The 19,151-nt window shown below is 40.0% G+C and overlaps 1 protein-coding gene across 1 annotated transcript in view; it reads left to right on the forward strand.

Annotated features, from left to right (window-relative positions):
* The window catches only part of LOC309568770 (nectin-1-like), a 204,872-nt gene that overhangs the window by 176,470 nt on the left and 9,251 nt on the right, over positions 1-19,151 (forward strand). The window contains exons 3-5 of the mRNA XM_082274550.1: positions 5,392-5,694; positions 9,598-9,715; positions 14,986-15,137. Coding sequence (XP_082130676.1) covers positions 5,392-5,694; positions 9,598-9,715; positions 14,986-15,137 — 573 coding nt within the window. The remainder of the gene's footprint in view (positions 1-5,391; positions 5,695-9,597; positions 9,716-14,985; positions 15,138-19,151) is intronic.

The following is a 19,151-nucleotide window of genomic DNA, read 5'->3' on the forward strand; positions in this document are numbered from 1 at the left end:
TCATTTTAAATCTTGCTTCTCCTGCCCAGGACTACATGTCCCATGAGGCATTGCTCCTCACAAATTTACAAGTTCTCAGGCGCATACTGACATGTATAGGTGGTGTATTGAGCTGTATGTGTGGTGCACTGTATTCCCTGATATGTAAATACATGTTTTCTGTAACTAGGCCAACTAATTGGCTGACTAACTAATCGATTGTGAACAACTATTTTTATAAACGATTTTAATTGATTATGTTGATTTGTTGTTTCAGCCCTACTAATTACTTACATCACATTAATTACATTTACACACACTACATATTTCAATAAATATTTACCAGTCTACAGCAGTGCTTCCCATCCATTTTTCAGTCAGAGCACACTTTAAAATTCTGAACAATCTCGAGGCTCCCCATTCTAAAATGTAAAAAAATAAAACTAACAGTTTTACATATCACAGCAACATCTACACATATGGGCCACCTAACATTAGAGGGTATTTTTTCCTCAACCTTTGCACCAGGGGCGTAACTACAGGGGTTGCAGGGGTTGCAATTGCAACCGGGCCCCATGCTCCAGGGGGCCCGTGCGGCTCCCCTGTACACCTGGATAGGAGGGGGGGGGGCAGGGCAGCATGTAGAGAAATCACTGTCCTCCTTTTTCCTCCTGTAGCTGCAGGAGAAAATGGAGGAGATTGGTTCCTCTGTATTCTGCCCCCGCCACTCCTCCTATCCAGTTCACTTGTGTTCTGCTGTCTCTGGGCCCCTGTGTGCTCCCCTGCCCCCCCCCCCCCCTCACTGTGCTCCCTCCCCTCTCCTGCTGGCTGCTGCAGGGGATGTCACAATAGAGAACCAGGAAGGGGTCAGTAAATATGTTATTTACCAGCTCCTTCCTTTTCTGAATGGACGGAGGAGTCATAGTCAGTGACAGTGTAAAAAAATTAAAAAAATAATTAAAAAATGATACAGTTTAAATAGTTAACATACCAAAAAATAAAAACTACTGACACCAGTGGGTGAACTTCCAGGATCGCAAAGGTCACACTTGCGACTGGGCCCTGGCATTCCACCACCACCGTGGGAAGGCCCCAAGATGGCAGGAAGGAGGCCCACTGCAGAACTTGTGATAGGGACCCACTGCAGGACCGTAATAAAGGGCCCCGCAATGAGAGTAAAGGGCCCCAGGATCAGTGGGAAGAGCCCCAGACTTGAAGGGAAGGGCCCCGGCCAGGCGTCAGGGGGGCCCTTTATGGTTTCTTGCACCGGGGCCCTGAAGGTTCTAGTTACGCCTCTGCTTTGCACACTGGTACTGACTAGTATTCTCGCATTCATCTTCTGCCTCACCTTCTCGTCTTCTCTTTGCTAACATGACCCCAGTTCTGACGGAGAGAGGCAAACAAGGATGCTGTACAGGTTCCCGATGTCCATCCTTATATGATGTCATTGTTAGGATGCCAATGGCTAGTCCTCATGGTGCCCAATGTTATAATGCTGCACAGTAAAACCTGTGGCTTTGAGTAACAAAAAGGCTGCCTTTCTGGCAATTTTTGGGCAACTTGGGGCAATTTTTAGGCATTTGGCCAAGGCACCCCTGAAGAACTCAAAAGGCACACCAGGGTGCCACAGCACCCTGGTTAAAAAAAGCTGGTCTACATATTTGCTTTAACGAGGTTAGAACAAATGTCTATTGTAAAGCATGCTATGCCAAAACTGATTGCCATTGCAAACTGTATTTTCTCCAAACCTTTCCTTTCTAGTCAGCCATTTGGTTGCTTTTTTTATATTTGGATGTGCTGCTAGCGAGTGCTGCCAGCAGGAAAATATGTTTCTATGTTTTACTACAGACAAGCTTCATAGTAGTCTCACTAGCATGCTAGTCTTTACATAAATATCCGTAGTGGATTTTGGAATACAAGAAGGAAAGCAGGCTTGGCCTCAGGAGATTCCACGGTGAAGCCATCTCTCCTGAGATACTTAATGATAGGTTACAGAGATGGAGACATACACATCTTATGCCAGTATTTCTAGCAGCTTTATGTGATTGTATTATTATATTAAATAGCTGCCTAAAAGGCTTTAACTGACTCAGAATAATGTGTGTTTTATTAGAGACCCTGTCACCACCCCATGCTTATTAAGATAAACATTGCAACGTAAAGTACTCGCATTATCATGTCAGGCGGCAGTTTGTAAAATTGTTCTCCTGCTGTGCTGAAAAAAAAAAATTCACAAGATCTACATTGATGAAATTTGCAGATTATCCTCTTTCTGCTGATGTGAGACCCAGACAAGAAAGAGGGGTGCAGTCATCACCGGGGGGCAGCAGGGCACAGACAGAAACGAAAACATTGTCAGAAGTTCAAACCGTTCCCTCACTCTATTAAACATGTTTGTCTTCATCTGGTGCCATGTTGGAGAGCTTTCCCGTCTCTTACTGCCCTGACAAGAATGATGGGAAAATCTCCCCAAAAGGGACACAGATGGTTATAAAAACTGACAGTTTTGATGCCTCCACACGTTATTCAAAACGAAAACATTTTGGTTGGAGATGGGCTTTTATAATATCTCCTATCTACTAAATGCATGTGCAAATTCATGTAGACTAATTTAAAAAAAAAATGTAAATCTAAAATTTAAAAAATTTAAATCTATGGCCTACTTTGTTTTTTTTTTAAATCATAATTTGACATTGTTGAGCTAGGATAAGCCCCCTTCCCATAATAGGTTGAGCACTGTCCATTCTGATTCTACATGAGTTGTAAGTTAATGGATAGATACATGTACCCGAGGATCCAATGAAGCACATCCTAGCACTATGCATATCTGTTCAGATGCTTCCTTAAGTGGGTTACACACTATAAGAAAATCAGGCGACCGATTGTCCAATTTTCCTCGTTTCACAGCAAATCGGAACCGATGAAAGAAAATTAGTATGACTAAGGCTTTTTTTTGTTAATTGTTTCTGATCATGCGCAGTCTTTTGTTCTGATTTTTCTCGTAGGAAAGTGGTACACATTAAAGCGGAGTTCCAGCCACAAAATCATGCCTGTAGATTTTATGGCATCCGCTTCCTTATCCTTACCTGAGCAAGAATTGGATATTCCCGGCTTTTTTTTTTTTGCTTACTTACCTTATTAGAGAGGATAATATACTCACCTTACCATCCGCTTCCTCGGCCGCGGCCCGCGCTGTCACTTCCGCTTTGCATTGATTCCTGGGAGCTGAACGTCATCGCTCCCAGAAATCAATGCGCCTGCATCGGCCCCGACGTCAGTTCCGGTGTAGGCGCGTCATACCTTGCTAAACAGCTTCTGGGAATGCTCAGAAGCTGTGCAGGGATGACGCTGCAGACCCGGAAGTGACGGCGGGGCCGACGCAGTGCATCGTGGGACCGAAGAGGACGCAGAAGCTTCAAGCTGCCCACACCTAAGATGGCAGCGCTCGAGAAGAAATTTTAAAAGTAAGTATTTCTTCTAAAAGGTAAGTGCGAACCGGGACAGATCAGATGCTATCCATTGTGGAATGTACTAGCCCTGACTGTCCCGGGGGTATGTTCATTGAAATTCTTTTTCTGTGGCTGGAACTCCGCTTTAAGCATAAACCATTTGTTCTGTTTCTGTAAGAGAATCATTTTGGAGCTTGTCCCTTCGGAAATTTTCATTCAGAAGGTCGGAATTGGCTGTACAAAGATGTGTACACACTATACGAAAATTGTACGAAAGTTCTTTGGACAAAAATTCTCACTCAATTTTTTTATAGTGTGTACGAGGCCTTATGAGTTTCAGCACAAAGGCCTGTTTGTAGAGCCAGGACCCATTGGGGTAAATTGCATAACACCTCAAATCTATTGAATTGGGGCATGTGCATTTAATGGCTTAATTCCCTCCTAAAGAGAAAAGAGAATGCTTTGCCAGGTCATGTGGAGGTTTTTCAACTAGCACTTACAATGCCTGACTTTTAAGGACCCCATGTATAGCCCAACCTTTGCATGACTGTCATGTTTGGCTCATGCATTTTATATAGCCAAGGTAAACCTAGGATAAGGTGTGGGAGTGTAGATTGAATCTCTAAACCTTTCATATTTGCTGTTTCACACAGTTTAATTTAACTTCGTTCTATAGTAAGTGAGCATGTCAGAACATGACAGAATTTCCATGTTTCTTCCTTGTCATTTCAAGCACAGTTGGCACAGTGTACACTGGTTATTTTTGGTCGTTCATACCAAGCCAAAGTTTTTCTTTTTAGTGTTGAATGGACCTGGAAAGAGTACTTCTGGTAAATAATTAGTGTATCTAATTATTGAGTAGAGTTGTGAGGAGCCAGAACACCTATAAGATTTATATTGTTGTCCCCCCACTAGGGAGATTCACACTCTGTATTTGTCCTGGTGACTTTTTTTCACGAAGATGTAAAGTAATACAAAGTGCAGCATTTTTGTTACCAGAACAGGGATAGAAGGGAAATCTTCTAAAGGGTACACTCGTTTCCATGACATATGCCTAAAATGAGATTATTCTCACTTTAGAGAGATTTCCTCTAACTTCTCTTGTGTTCCTCTAACCCCCCCCCCTCCCCCTCCTCTCCAGTGGGACAGAGGTGGCACAAGAAAAACATGACAGGTGTTTAACCATTCCCTACTATAGCCAAAATGGCAAATATATAAATATCAACTGTAGATATATTTTATGTTGATGCTATCCATGGCCCAAATAGGGAGATTGAACCGCACTTCCTGGTACTGTGACATCACAAAAAGAAATGAGGGGAGTGGTTATCATGAGGACAGGAAGCCAAATACAGGTTTAGTAACTTGGAAGGGGTTCTAAACACTCATAGATTTCTTTTATTCGGCCTTCAGGCTGAAAATAAATCTACAGATGAATCCATCGAAGGCAGCTGATCAGGGCAGATAAACGAATTTCCCCTGCAACTATTGTATTCTGACAGCCGGCACCCATGGCTTTCAGAATGCCCAAACAGTGTCTGCATCTAATTGGAAGTAGATGCCATTCAGCCCACAATTTTCTGAACTTTCAACAAAAGTCAATTAGAAAATTGATCAATCGAGTCAAGTGGTGTATTTCTGATGAATTGGCTTTAATCCCCGCCGTGTATGAAGGCCTCAACCCCCTACTCCCCCCCCCCCCCCTCCTTACTGAAAGAAGTTTTTTTAGCGGTCTGGATCCCTATTGGATTGTTCATCTATCTCCTTCATCCCAAAAGAAAGTTTTAAGGGTTTTAGCAGGTGGTGGGTTTTAAATTATAATTGATTCTTAGATTATAGTTTTGTTTTAAGTATGAAATAAAGGGTTATCTTTCTGTGTAACATCAGAGCTGTATAATGAAGCAATATGCTGTGTAATATTATTGTATAAATTGTTTTTTTCTTTTTATCTTTTGTTTAACAGCCAGACCAGTCAATCAAATGGATGTGGCACCCAAACAACTGGTAGCAAATCCTTTGAGTAACAAAAAGATTGTGGTTGCAACCTGTATGTCAGCCAACGGGAAGCCACCAAGCACAATCACCTGGGAAACCAAGCTGAAAGGGGAGGCAGAATATCAGGAAATAAAGAATGATAATGGAACCGTGACTGTGATCAGTCGATTCAAACTTGTGCCCACCCGGGAGGCCCACAAGCAACCACTGACTTGTGTTATAAACTACCAAACAGAAAGAAATACAGAGAACACCACCATCAATGTACAATGTAAGTGTAGAGGCTGGGACCAGAGTGGTGCGCCATTTCTGGGGAATGTTCTTGATCACTACAAAATGCAGAAGAGAATATTCATATTTTAATGAATGCACACAGGAAAAGGACAAGTAGGTTTTTTTTTTTTTTTTAAGCAGAAATGTCCGATTTGGCCTAGGATTAAGGTGAAATTATCAGTAGTGTAGCAATTTGTAATCATAGTTACATAGTTCGTCAGGTTGAAAAAAAAAGACACAAGTCCATCTAGATCAACCAATAAAAAACAAAAAGAGAAAACACAACCATACAATCCCATATACACAATCCTATACCCACAGTTGATCCAGAGGAAGGCAAAAAAAACCCCACAGCATCCAATTTGCTACAGCAGGGGAAAAAAATCCTTCCTGATCCTCCAAAAGGCAATTGGATGTTCCCTGGATCAACTTTACCTATAAATATTAGTATCCAGTTATATTATGTACACCTAGGAAATAATCCAGGTCTTTTTTTAAGCAATCTACTGAGCTGGTCAGAACCACCTCTGGAGGGAGTCTATTCCACATTTTCACAGCTCTTACGGTGAAAAAACCTTTCCAAATTCGGAAACAAAATCTCTTTTCCTCTAGACATAAATAGTGCCCCCTTGTCCTCTGTGATGACCTTAAAGTAAATAACTCAACACCAAGTTCACTATATGGACCCCTTATGTATTTATACATGTTGATCATATCCCCCCTTAATCTCCTCTTCTCAAGAGAGAATAAATTCAGTTCCTCTAATCTTTCCTCATAGCTGAGTTCCTCCATGTTTCTTATCAGTTTGGTTGCACTTCTCTGCACCTTCTCTAGTTCCCCCATATTTTTTTGGTGCCCAAAAATGAACGGCATATTCCAGATGAGGTCTTACTAATGATTTGTACAGGGGCAAAATGATATCTCTCTCTCTGGAGTCCATGCCTCTGTTAATACAAGAAAGGACTTTGCTTGCTTTGGAAACCACAGCTTGGCTTTGCATGCTATTGTTAAACTTCTGGTCTGCCAGAAACCCAGATCTTTATTCACTATGGATTCCCCTAGTATGTATAATGCATGCATATTCTTAGCCCCCAAGTGCATAACTTTACATTTATCAACATTAAACCTCTTTTACCAAATAGTTGCCCAATGAAACAGTGCATTGAGGTTGGCTTGTAAGTTGAAGACATCCTGTAAGGAAGTTATTCCACTGCATAGCTTGGTGTCATCTGGAAAGACTGAAATAGTACTTTTAATCCCAGACCCTATATCATTTATAAAGATATTAAAAAGTAAGGGTCCCAACACTGAAACCTGGGGTACACCACTGATAACCTTGGACCATTCGGAGTGAGAATCAATAACCACTACTCTCTGAATTTGATCTTTTAGCAAGTTTTCTATCCATTAACAAGCTGATCTTTCCAAGCCTGTAGACTTTATCTTCCACATTAGCCATGTGTGGAGAACTGTCAAATGCTTTTGCAAAATCCAAGTATACTAACGTCCACGACCACTCCTCTGCCCAAGGTTTTACTTACCTCCTCATAAAAAGAAATCAGGTTTGTTTGACAACTTCTGTCTTTTATGAATCCTTGCTGTCTGTTGCTTAAAATATTTTTTTCCAGCAAAAACTCATCTATGTATTCTTTTTATTAAACTCTCCAGTATCTTCCTGACTATAGAAGTTAAATTAACAGGTCTATAGTTTCTTGGCAAAGACTTTGATCCCTTTTTAAATATAAGCACCGCATTGGCCCTACGCCAATCCAGGGGTACTATTCCAGTCCTTAACGAGCCCCTAAAAATTAGAAACAAAGGCTTTGAAATGACAGAGCTCAATTCTTTTAGGATGCGTGGGTGGATGCCATCAGGTCCAGATGCTTTATCAATCTTTGTCTAAATATTTCTGGACCATATCACTTTTGAGCCATTGTGGATCATTTAGGGCTGTGTCAATACCATCCTCATTATGGTCATGAGCTTCTCCATGCTCCTTTTTATACACAGAGCTAAAGAAAGTATTTAATATATTTGCCTTCTCTTTGTCCCTAGTCACCCACTCCAGATTATTTTGTAAAGGGCCTACATGCTCAGACCTGACCTTTTTACTATTATTATATTTGAATAATTTTTTAGGAGTTTGTCCTACTATCTTTTGCAATCTGTTTTTCCTTTTGAAATTTCGTGTCCTTGATTTCCTTTTTACATATTCTGTTATATTCTTTGTAACTATTAAACAATGATAGTGTTCCTTCATGTTTAATTTTTTTAAAAGCACTTTTTCATTATTTATAGTTTTTTTAACTTTGGCTGTGAGCCACATAGGTTTTATCTTTAGCCTTTTAAACTTATTGCCCGTGGGAATATCCTTTGCAGTGAGTTCACATACAGTTTCTTTGAAAAGTTCCCATTTCTGTTCTGTGTTAATCAATGCCAATATTTCATCCCAGTCTAAGTCTTGGAGAGCAGTCCTCATCCTTGGAAAATTTGCTCTCTTAAAGTTAAGTGTTTTTATATTTCCTGTATGCGCTTGTTGCTTACAGCTAACATTAAATTAAATTATATTATGGTCACTGCTACCCAGATGTTCTTGTATATGAATCTTGGTCATAAGCTCTGCATGGTTTGAGATTACCAGGTCCAGCAGAGCAGTCTAGTCGGGGCCTCAATAAACTGCACCAAAAAATTGTCTTGTTATAGGTTTATACAGTTTTGATCTTTAACTGTTCCAGCAGTGCCATTACTCCAGTCATTGTCTGGGTAAAATCCCCCATTATTATCACTGTCCCAGCCCTTGCAGTCCTTTCATCAGTGCAAGGAGTCTCCACCTCCTCATCAATACTGGGAGGTCTATAACAGACTCATCACACTCTCCATCAACTAGGTCCTCTTTCACACTCACTTTGAGTTCACTTCTCACATAGAGACAGACATCACCACCCCTCCGTTTTACCCTGTCTTTCCAAAAGAGAGCATAGCCAGAAATATTAATAGCCCAATCATGTGAAGAATGAAGCCAAGATTCAGCAATACCAATTAAATCATAGCTCTCCTAGTGCACCAGAGCTTCCAACTCACCTATTTTGCTTGGTAGACTTCTGGCATTGGTGAACAAACACTTTAATCCATTGTCACATTTTGCACACTTTTTTTGCATATTTTTTATTTTAGTACAAATAGTACCATTTCCATTGTTTGTTTGTAACATGGGAACCTTATCCTCTGCCATAGCTCTTGCCCCATCTTTCCCCATTCCACCCACCAATAGGTGGTAATCGATATAGTAATATCATTTCCCAATTATGCAGCAACAGTATGATTGATTGAAAGTAACACATGACCCATTAATTTGTCAAAAAAGCTTTTATTTAACTCAAGTCAAGTAAATGTGCCTAAGACAGAGGTGGGCACCAAGGCAATAAGGACTGTTCTTCAGGCACAAAGATTTACAAGATCTGTTTGCTAAAAATGAAATAAAGAAAGATTATAGTTTATATGTTTTTAAAGGTTATATCTCTCTTACAAACATTTTTATAAAAAGCCTTGAACTGTGAAATTTTCACTTTATTTTATCTTAACTGATCACCCCTGTAGGCTATGGGTCAAGTTTGAGAGTACTTGGACCATTCTGATTGGAGGCAATCATGAAACAAATATGCATGTGTGCCGTGTATCATATTCACGTATAAGAAAGCATCAAATTGCTAGCAGAGCAGCATTCCCTGCAAGCATTCCATCTAGCCTAGTATATTAGGCCACTAAATATATATTGAATAGCGAGAGACTTGCAAATACTGAACCATGTGCTTTTAGTATATTTATTTTTCTCTGTGTTTCATTTTACAATTGATCAATTTTTCCTTTTCACATGGTGCTTTCTTTTGTGACCTTCCTCTAGTTGCGCCTCAAGTGTCAATTGAAGGATTTGATGGAAACTGGTATGTTAAGCGTGCTGATGTGAAACTGACGTGCAAAGCAGACTCTAATCCTCCTCCATTCTCATATCGATGGAGAATGTAAGTACCACTATAGCTGCATTTTATGGATAGTATTTTTCTATGTTTTCCAATTTTTTTATTTTAGTTTTTTTTTTAATACCTTTTAATATACCTCAGTTTTAAATTATTATCATGTAGATTTTATCTTGTTAAAGGGAAAAAGCAACAGGGTCTCTCTAATTCCACCCACTATACTTCTATATTACTTGTACTTACTTCCCATCACTTTCCCTGCTCTGCTTTAGAGAAGATGCCCTCTGTAAAGTTTCAAGACATGACTGTGAACCTTCACAGGGCTATTGACTCTCTTCCTGCATCTTGTGACAGCGGTAGTGCCTGTGCCACCAGTCACCAAGCATCAGCACTTTATAAGTGCCCCTGATGGCTTAATGGAGTGGTGGTGGAGTAAAGGGAAATTAAGGAAAGATTGCTGCTGGGTTCTCTATAAAGCAAGCATGTTTCTTTATAGTTTCACTAGATGCAATGCTTTAGGGCACTGTTTGACATAAACACAAAAAATGTGCTGTAGAATATTTATTCAGAAATTGGCCTCTACCACAAACCATGAAATGCCCCTTAGGTTGCCACTCTTTGCAGTTAGGCAATGAACTGTTATCTATTGCATCTGTAATTTGTATACACCGTACTTGAAAAATGAAAGTGAGTATTTGAAATGCTGTAAAACTCTAAAAATCTAAACAGTCAATCTGTTTCTAACTGGTATTAGTTGAACAATGTTCTATAAAGAGCCATTAGAGCGTTACTAGAACTTTCCCGCATGTCCTTTTTTAGCCCGTGTCAAACAACAAATGCTAGCTGTGTCATCACTTATTATATGACACTGTTTAAAAATTGTCTTAATATAGACGCCTAGAGTAAATCTAATAGCCTACAGCTTGTTGAAAGTTAAGGTTTCCTAAAAAAAAAAGTTGTGCTTAGGAGACAATTATACAGGTAGGTTAACAAGTTGGAAATAACACAAACTTTTCAAATATTGGTAATCAATACATTGAAATGAATATTATGCAACTATGGCTTTTAATATTTGCTTAGCATTAAAATTCTTACATCTTGAATCTTTAGCGTCCAGAACTCCAAGCTGCCTCTATGTAGGCTTTCCCTTTTTTGGCTTTTGGGACCCACCACCCAGTGCTGCTTATATTTGGTGCAGAGTTCAGGTAGTTTTTTGGTTCCAGTCTTAAGTGGGGTACACACTATAAGAAAATCGGGTGAACGATCGTCCAATTTTCCTCGTTGTTTCACATCAAATCGGAAACGATGAACGAAAATTTGTACGAAAATTCTTTTACAACAAAGGCTTTTTTTTGTTGTTTATTGTTTCTGATCACGCACAATCTTTTCTTTTCTGATTTTTCTTGTACAAAAATCGTACGAAAATGGTACACATTAAACGAAAATCAATTGTTTTTTCCCATACAAAAAAAATTTTGGTGTTTGTCCCTTTGAGAATTTTTGTACGAAAATTCAGAATCGGCTGTAGAAAAATCTGTACACAATATACGAAAATCGTACGAAAATTCTTTGGATGAAAATGTTCACCCGATTTTCTTATAGTGTGTACGAGCCTTTCGTTTTAGGGGTTACATTTTTTCTGCATGCATCCTACCTCATGATACTGCATTAAATGGACCATGGTGTGTTGCAGTGTGATTCATTTTAAAAGCATAACAGCGAGCTAATATAGAAATGGACACACACTGCAGCACACAATAGGACACATGCTGTACCTCATGGTGTGCTGCATAAAAAAATAGGGTCGGATCTTTTTTTTTTTTTTTTTTGTGGGTTTTTTGTGGGTTTAAATCTGCTGTCAGACAATTCAGAAATCAGTGTGCAACTTAACACACAATACAGCATCACATAATTGCTTGAATGTTAATGCAACACATAGTGTCAGTGGGCCCTAGTATAAAAGAATTAAGCTGGCCATACACTAGCCAAAAAATCGTTCAAACTCATTTACGAAAAACGAAAAATCGGTCGTAAGAGCAGACGATCGTGCCATCATGTAATGACCGAATTTCGAATGATAAATCATTCAATGGACATAAATGAATCAGTTTTTTGTTCATTTTGTCGCATATGCCTAGTGCAAACAGGTCGGGCGAGAAACACATTAACCTTTAAATTTATCGTTCATTCGGCAGAATTTTCCAAACTATTCCTTCTAATTTTCAGTTCTTAAAAGAAACCGATTTTCTATTTGTGCCCATTAACTGGACGAAAAACGAACGAACGGACCAAAAGATAGATTTTCAAACGATTTTTCGGCTAGTGTAGGGCCAGCATTAGAATATACATGTTTCCTTGAATTTATATAGACTGGCATGGACAGATTTTGTAAAAGTGTCTTTCATGTGTTCTAAAAGTGGTGCAGCATGTGCCCATGTACCTGTCTAGAACTTGTACTTGAATTTGCTGCATGCTGTGCCACTTTTAGAATTCATGCAAGACACTTTTGCAAAATCTGTCTGCGCCAGTTGCTCTCTGTGTGGGAAAGGAGAGTCCACTTTCAGAAGATACAACTGTTGGTATTTTATTTAGAATTTTCATTCATTACTGCCAGGGCCGGTGCTAGACTATTTTGCGCCCTAGGAAAGACCAGCTACTTGCACCCCCCCCCCCTCAAAAGAAAAAAAAACTGTACACATTGCCCCCCTTTCCTGCACATAATGCCCCCTCCCTTTGAACCCTGCACTCTCCTTACTGTATACACTGCCCCCTTTAATTCTACACCCCCCTTCCTACACACACTGCCCCCTTTAATGCAACATCCCCTTTAAACCTACACCCCCTTCTTATACACACTGTCCCCCTTCCTATACACACTGCCCCCCTTTAACCCTACACCCCCTTACTATACACACTGCCCCCCTTTAACCCTACACCCCCTTCCTATACACACTGACCCCCTTTACCCTACATCCCCATTCCTGTACACACTGCCCCCCTTTAAACATACACCCCCTTCCTATACACACTGTCCCACTTTATTCCTACTCCCCCCTTCCTATACACACTGCCACCCTTTAACCCTACACCCTCTTCCTATATACACTGTCCCCCTTTATCCCTACATCCCCCTTCCTATACACACTGCCCTCCTTTAACCCTACACCCCCTTCCTATACACACTGCCTCCCTTTAACCCTACACCCCCTTCCTATACACACTGCCCCTTCCTATACACACTGCTCCCCTTTAACCCATCACCCCCTTCCTATACACTGCCCCCCTTTAACCCTACACACACTGCCCTCCTTCCTATACACACTGCCCCCCTTTAACCCTACACCCCCTTCCTATACACACTGTCCCCCTATAACCCTATACCCCCCTTCCTATACACACTGGCCCCCTTTAATCCTACACTCCCTCTCTGTACACCCTGCCCCCCTCTCTAGAGGTGACATCCACATGGGAAGAAGAGTTGAGAGAAAAAGAATGTGACAATGGCCTTGGCTGCGCCCTAGGTGGTAGTGCGCCCTAAGCGGTTGCCTAGTTCGCCTAGTGGTAGCACCGGCCCTGATTAATGCACGATGTAAAGCAGCACATTTAAAGAGTTACTAAACCCAGGAGCCTGCATTCACTATATCTGGTCTCCCACAGTGCACATAACATGGAAATGGAAGTATTTTAGTAAATATAAATGAACAAATACCTTTTCTCATCAGCAGTATATAGCAGTCTTGTGACTTTTATCAGTGTCCAGCCATGCGCTGGTTAAAACTTGTAGCCATTTTCTGACTGTCGTTTGAGGCTGCAGGACCCCTGACCCTCTGTCTGGACAGTGCTGATTGGCCCTATGCTGATCACATGCACTTTCCTAAAAAAAAAACCCTGTCTAGCAAATACACACCAAACTGAGCATGTGCAGCCTGACTCCATAGACTCCATGTATTATCAGGAAAATTATCAGGGGGCAGTGGAAGAAGGGGAGGATCAGAAAAGCCTAGATCCCACAGACTTTTTGAACAGTACAGACCCCTTAGGTTCCACAGTGAGTATAACAAGCATGCTTTACTGCATATACGGACTGATTTTTACTGCTGTTGGTTTAGTAGCACTTTCAGAACTACCTGAGTTTGGGGCACGAGTCACTGTCGGAACCAAAAGTCTTGCAAATGCTTCATGAATTTGGCACATTACATTAACAAGAGGGATTAACACCAGAAAAGTGGCGCAGCAGCTTTATTTAATTCCCCTCAATGTGTTTTCACCTGCCCCTTGGCCATCCTCATTCTATTCATAGTCGGTTTAATTCTCCTCTACATTGGCAGGCTACACAGCATTACATATACACATTTTTCCAAAGGTTGTGATGGAAGATTTGTCTACTTGCAGGCTTGTAAAGAGATGACTTTTCTTTAAGGGACTATTGATGGTTTCTTTTTAAAGGCATAAGGCCATACATGCGTACACTTAGTCCACCAGTACAGTGGAGGATAGAAATACCATTTGACCTAGTATAGGCCATGGCAATTAGCAGAGGTTTGGTAGTGGGCCTTGGGCAATAGTCTGGGACTGGTGGGTCATCATTGTGGCACGTGTTTGGATTGGGTGGTGGGTGGAGCTTTCCCTGTGGGTGTGACTTGCGTCTCCTCTGTGAGATGGGACCCCTTCTTTGTTTGATTTTATCCAGTATCTTTGTGCCTTTTGCATCTTGTAATTTGTCTTAATGTTTTGCCTTTGCCATTTTATCATGCTTCAATAAAGTACTTACCCATCTTATCCACCGCATGCCCATGTTTGAGCCTTCTATGCGACTTCTTTTTTCTTGTTTTTCAATTAGAAGAGGTGTCTCACAGATATGAGGTCTGTAATGATATGTACAGATAACATTGGAAGGGTAAGGTGGGTTGAGGCGGTTGACCAGATGTTATATGCAAGTTTTGATATATTTTTAAGGGAGTTAGGGTAAGTATAGGCTCAAGTACTGTTGGGGGTCTATGGGTTTGTGGGGTCACTTTATTTTTAGATTTTAGTTCCAAATCCAAGGCCGAGAACAACTTATTGCAAATTTTACTTTCTATGTGGGCCATTAGGATAGTATCACATTCACTGCTTGATTGCCCATTTATTATACATAAATCCAATATACAGAGCATGCAGTCTTTGCTTAGATTCACAAATGCTATGGTGGGTATCAAACTTGGGAATCCAGTAAATGTTTCTTTTTCTCAATGATTGTAGGTATTGGGTGTAATCTGATCTTGCTGTTTATTTAGAAGTCAAAATGATAAATTCTTTGATCAAACTCAATACAGGGCTAATGGGTCGCTTCCAGACAGTGCAGAAGTGAACAATAACACTCTGTTTTTCCGTGGACCGGTTACCTACTCCTTCTCTGGAACATACATCTGTGAGGCCAGAAATGATATTGGAAGCCAGACTGGACAAGTAGATGTTAACGTTACAGGTAAGAGAGAAATGAGAGGGGTCTTATTGATAACATTGGATTATATATGTTTTATCTTATTGGCAGTAAGTAACTATTTCATTATGTTTTTATTACATTTATAATTTCTTAAATTTTCTTCATGAAGCAGCCCCACTCTTTGAGAATTCTCATATTGTATATGCGAAAATGGGCACCTCCAGTGCTCTATCCCTTTAGCCCACTGAGAAAAGATATGGGAGTTTGCCTCTGAGACCTCACATTGAATTGATCAGAGAGAGACTACTTACAAAATAATGATTATCTGGTAAAAAAAAAAAAACATCGGAGGTTCTCCACAACCATAACTAATTACTTTACAGGCAATGCTGAAAATAGGCTCAAATGATCATGTTTTTTTGGCAATGGTTACGCATCCAACCCTTTTGGGCTATAGTAATATCGATGCTCCAATGGATATTTGACACGTCCTTCCCATTCGACCCTGTCCGTTACTTGCTAGGCCTTCCTATCCAGGGCATTAATAAATGTCTTAAAAGACTGATCGCCAACATTTTATTAGCTGCTAAGAGAGCCGTTCCGCTGTGTTGGCTATCTACTGACCCGCCATCTCAAACTCAGCGATTGAATTATTATAGCTGACATCAGGAGAATAAATTATCTACCATGTGGGATACATAGTTACCTAGTTAGTCAGGTTGAAAAAAGATACAAGTCCATCTAGTTCAACCAATAAACCCTACCACAATATAACAAGGTATGTTATGAACCAATCCCAGTATGGTCTTGCTCCTTTCTCATAGGTTCCCTGATGATCTTATGCTTTCTCACTAACCTTCTATATGATGCTCTTTACTGATATTTGTCCTGCTGTGTTTTTCATGCTCCTAATAACCTCACCTGTCTATGGTTCTTGCTTTTTGGTACTTTTTTGTAAACCTTGTAACAGTTTTGTACGGATTGAAGAATCTTGATCTGTGTATACAGAGATTTTTGTATGCATATGAGCCAGTTGTCTTGCTACCTAAACTATTTTGTACCCGTGTTCCTTTTGATAAATATTGAAAATTCAATAAAAAAATGTTTTTTTATAGATGGCATTGTATTAGATATTTGAGAATAGCTTTTGGTTTGAGGAAAGTCACAGAGAAAGTGAATTTAAAGGATTAGTCCACTCAAAATTGTTATCTCTGTTTTGGTGGATGCTGACAAATTGAATTATCTGATTGGATTCTTGTATATGAAAGGGATTCTGGTGCTGAGCTCTTTGTCTACGTTCCCAGGTCTGCCTCTCCCTTTCTGTTATGCTTATTACAAAGTCAAATTAAGAGGCCTGCTGGATTCTTTATAATGAAGACATCTGGAGAATTTAGTGAGTCATGATTACTGGCTACAGTTGATAGGTGGTGCAACAATTTTCCCAAAGGCACTAAAAGTTAGCTGATGACAACTAGTATTATAAGCCCATTTTTGTAGCAACATTTATTTTCATACAGAAAAAAGTCCAGGCACTAATCCTTCAGACAAATCCCTGGACAATCATAAACCCAAATACTGTGATACCATGGCGGTGACCAATTGTTATCTTTCTATACCAAGGCTGCCAGACCCTTAACATGGGATGATGTCACAAACTGTTTATACTAAAAAAGAAGGGTGGCGCTCTCTGGTATATGTATAGAACTTGGCTATATGGATGACAAACTGGAGAGTGTCTCTGGATGATCATAACAATTTATTGAAATCAAATGGTAAAAATAAGCATATAAAATCTGCCAAACCAGTCCCGGAGCTCCCGAATCTCCTTGAAGTGCTGTGGGATTCCCTGATGGTGAAGAAAGGGAAATCCCATAACATCAGATGGTGCCAAGTGGAGGAAAACGATCCTATGTGGCCCAATATGTCACTGTGATGATCCCTGGCTGAACGGGTACTGTGTGCGGCCACTACACAGACCCAGAGTCGGGTTATCCTCCATTCGCCGGATCGCCGGATCTTCCGCGATGACCGGAATTGATGCACGGATGAGGTCACCGGAAGTTACGGCCAACAGATCAATAGGAAGCTGGGCAGGTTAAAGGCATTGACTCGCATACTGACTTCCTCAGTATGGACAGAAAGCTGCAGGAAGAATCTGCAGGAGCCTGGCATTGCACCCTCTACTGACCATGGTTGCAATGTTTGTCAGGTTCATTTGCAAAAAAATAGAAAATGCACATTTTTTCTGCAAATATGTGTTAATTTTTTTTATTTTTTTTGCAAAATATGGACTTCGCCTTTAATATTTAAATAACGTTTTCTAAAATGTTTCCTTTCTGCTTAGTTATCTTTCTTGTAAATAATAAGCCTGCTTGTCACTCATGCCTTTGCTTTTTGATTGCAACATTAGTTACATTATTCTTTTAAATTAGGGAGGCTTTAAGGTAAGTGTCTTTCTGGCATTGATTTTGTTTCTTAATGTTTTATGGATGGGACAGTATTTAATAATTGAATTGTTTCCTGCCAATCTAATTGTACATAATTTCATCAGTTTGTATCTGTCAAAGACTACTTGGATTTAGAGTCTGTTAAATGACCATTGCAAGCCATTTCAAGTGATTTGCAAAGTAATAAAGTAATTAAACCAGGATAATGTCTTGGGTGCATCTGCATGTTAAATGTTCATAAAATGATTTTAAAAATGTATTCACTAACATGTAATATGCATAAGGTTATGACATCACTGTTATTGACATTAAATATTATATTGCTACTGACTTGGGAAGGGAAGGTCTACTTTGGAGAAATGGTTTGTAAATGATCTGTCATACTAATGATGGTGGAAAGTGTTGTAAGGGGAACTGTAAAGTTTTTTAGTTTTGTGAATGATGTATGGATATTCCAAATCCAGCAACAGAACTATACAGAGCAAAGCTACATGCCAACTTTAGTGCCCAGTTCCCCCAGCTGCACATCCTTACCTTTTCTAATCTCTTTCACTGTAACAAAGCAACGCTAATAAATGAAAATCAGTGTTATGTTTAATTTTATCTATGTTTTCACAACTCAATAAACATAATGATATCAAACTTATGAAGTGAAAAAAATGTGATTGAAAAAATTAACACTAAATAAACTAAAAGTCCTTCAAGGTCCATAAAAAAGGGCTTCATACGGAAATACTGTGCACCACAAAAAGTTCAATAGAAGGGGGAGGGCAGATTATCCACAAATCACGTCATCCACTAGTGTCCCCACATCTATGAATTTGCAAAGCTTCCACCACCAGATGACACCAAGTTCTGAAGCCTCTTACTGGATCATGTGGACCATCATATAGTATGGTCAACTGTGCATGTTAAGTCTCCTGGTATCCGGTCAGAAGTTGATTGATCAGCATGATGAAAAATCAAAAAGCATATGCCCCCATAGTGTAATCCGTAAACATGTCTTAAAAAAGATCAACTAACAAGTAGGACTTGTAAGCAATAACGGGATTGCACAAAGCAAGCCCAGGGCAAAAAGCTTTAAAACTTGCCTATGGCAATAAAATAGAACAAACAAATCTCTTCCACTGCCCTGCTGCTATGTTTGGCCACAAAGACCAAAGAAAATCCCCTGTATAAGCTTACCTTGGTTGCAGCTTACACAGGGCTGAGGTCTACGCATGGCCATACCCAGAGTTAGGCTTCCTGCATGTTAGGCTTCCTTAATCTATGCATGGCCATACCTGGAAGTATCAGATTTTTTTATTTGCTCCCTGCAGCTCAACAAAGCAGGGGGAATTAAAAAAAAAAAGGCAAGTATGTTTTTCTTTGGGAGCGGGCATTAAATCAAGAATGTTGCTTTGCTCTGCATTGGCGAGTTTGCTTTAATGCTGCAAATCATAATGACGTTCATCTCCTTGGGGATATCCTTGAAGGAATATAAGGATCATACATACTGTATGTGTAACCAGAAGAGCGAAACATCAGCATCTGCCCAGGCACAGCTAAGACAGGGCATTCTATATTATGTTGAAGCAAATAATGGTTAGCAAGCCTCTTACAGTCTATA

This window comes from Pelophylax lessonae (genome assembly GCF_965119305.1).
Source record: "Pelophylax lessonae genome assembly, chromosome: 12".
Classification (NCBI taxonomy): Eukaryota; Metazoa; Chordata; class Amphibia; order Anura; family Ranidae; genus Pelophylax; species Pelophylax lessonae.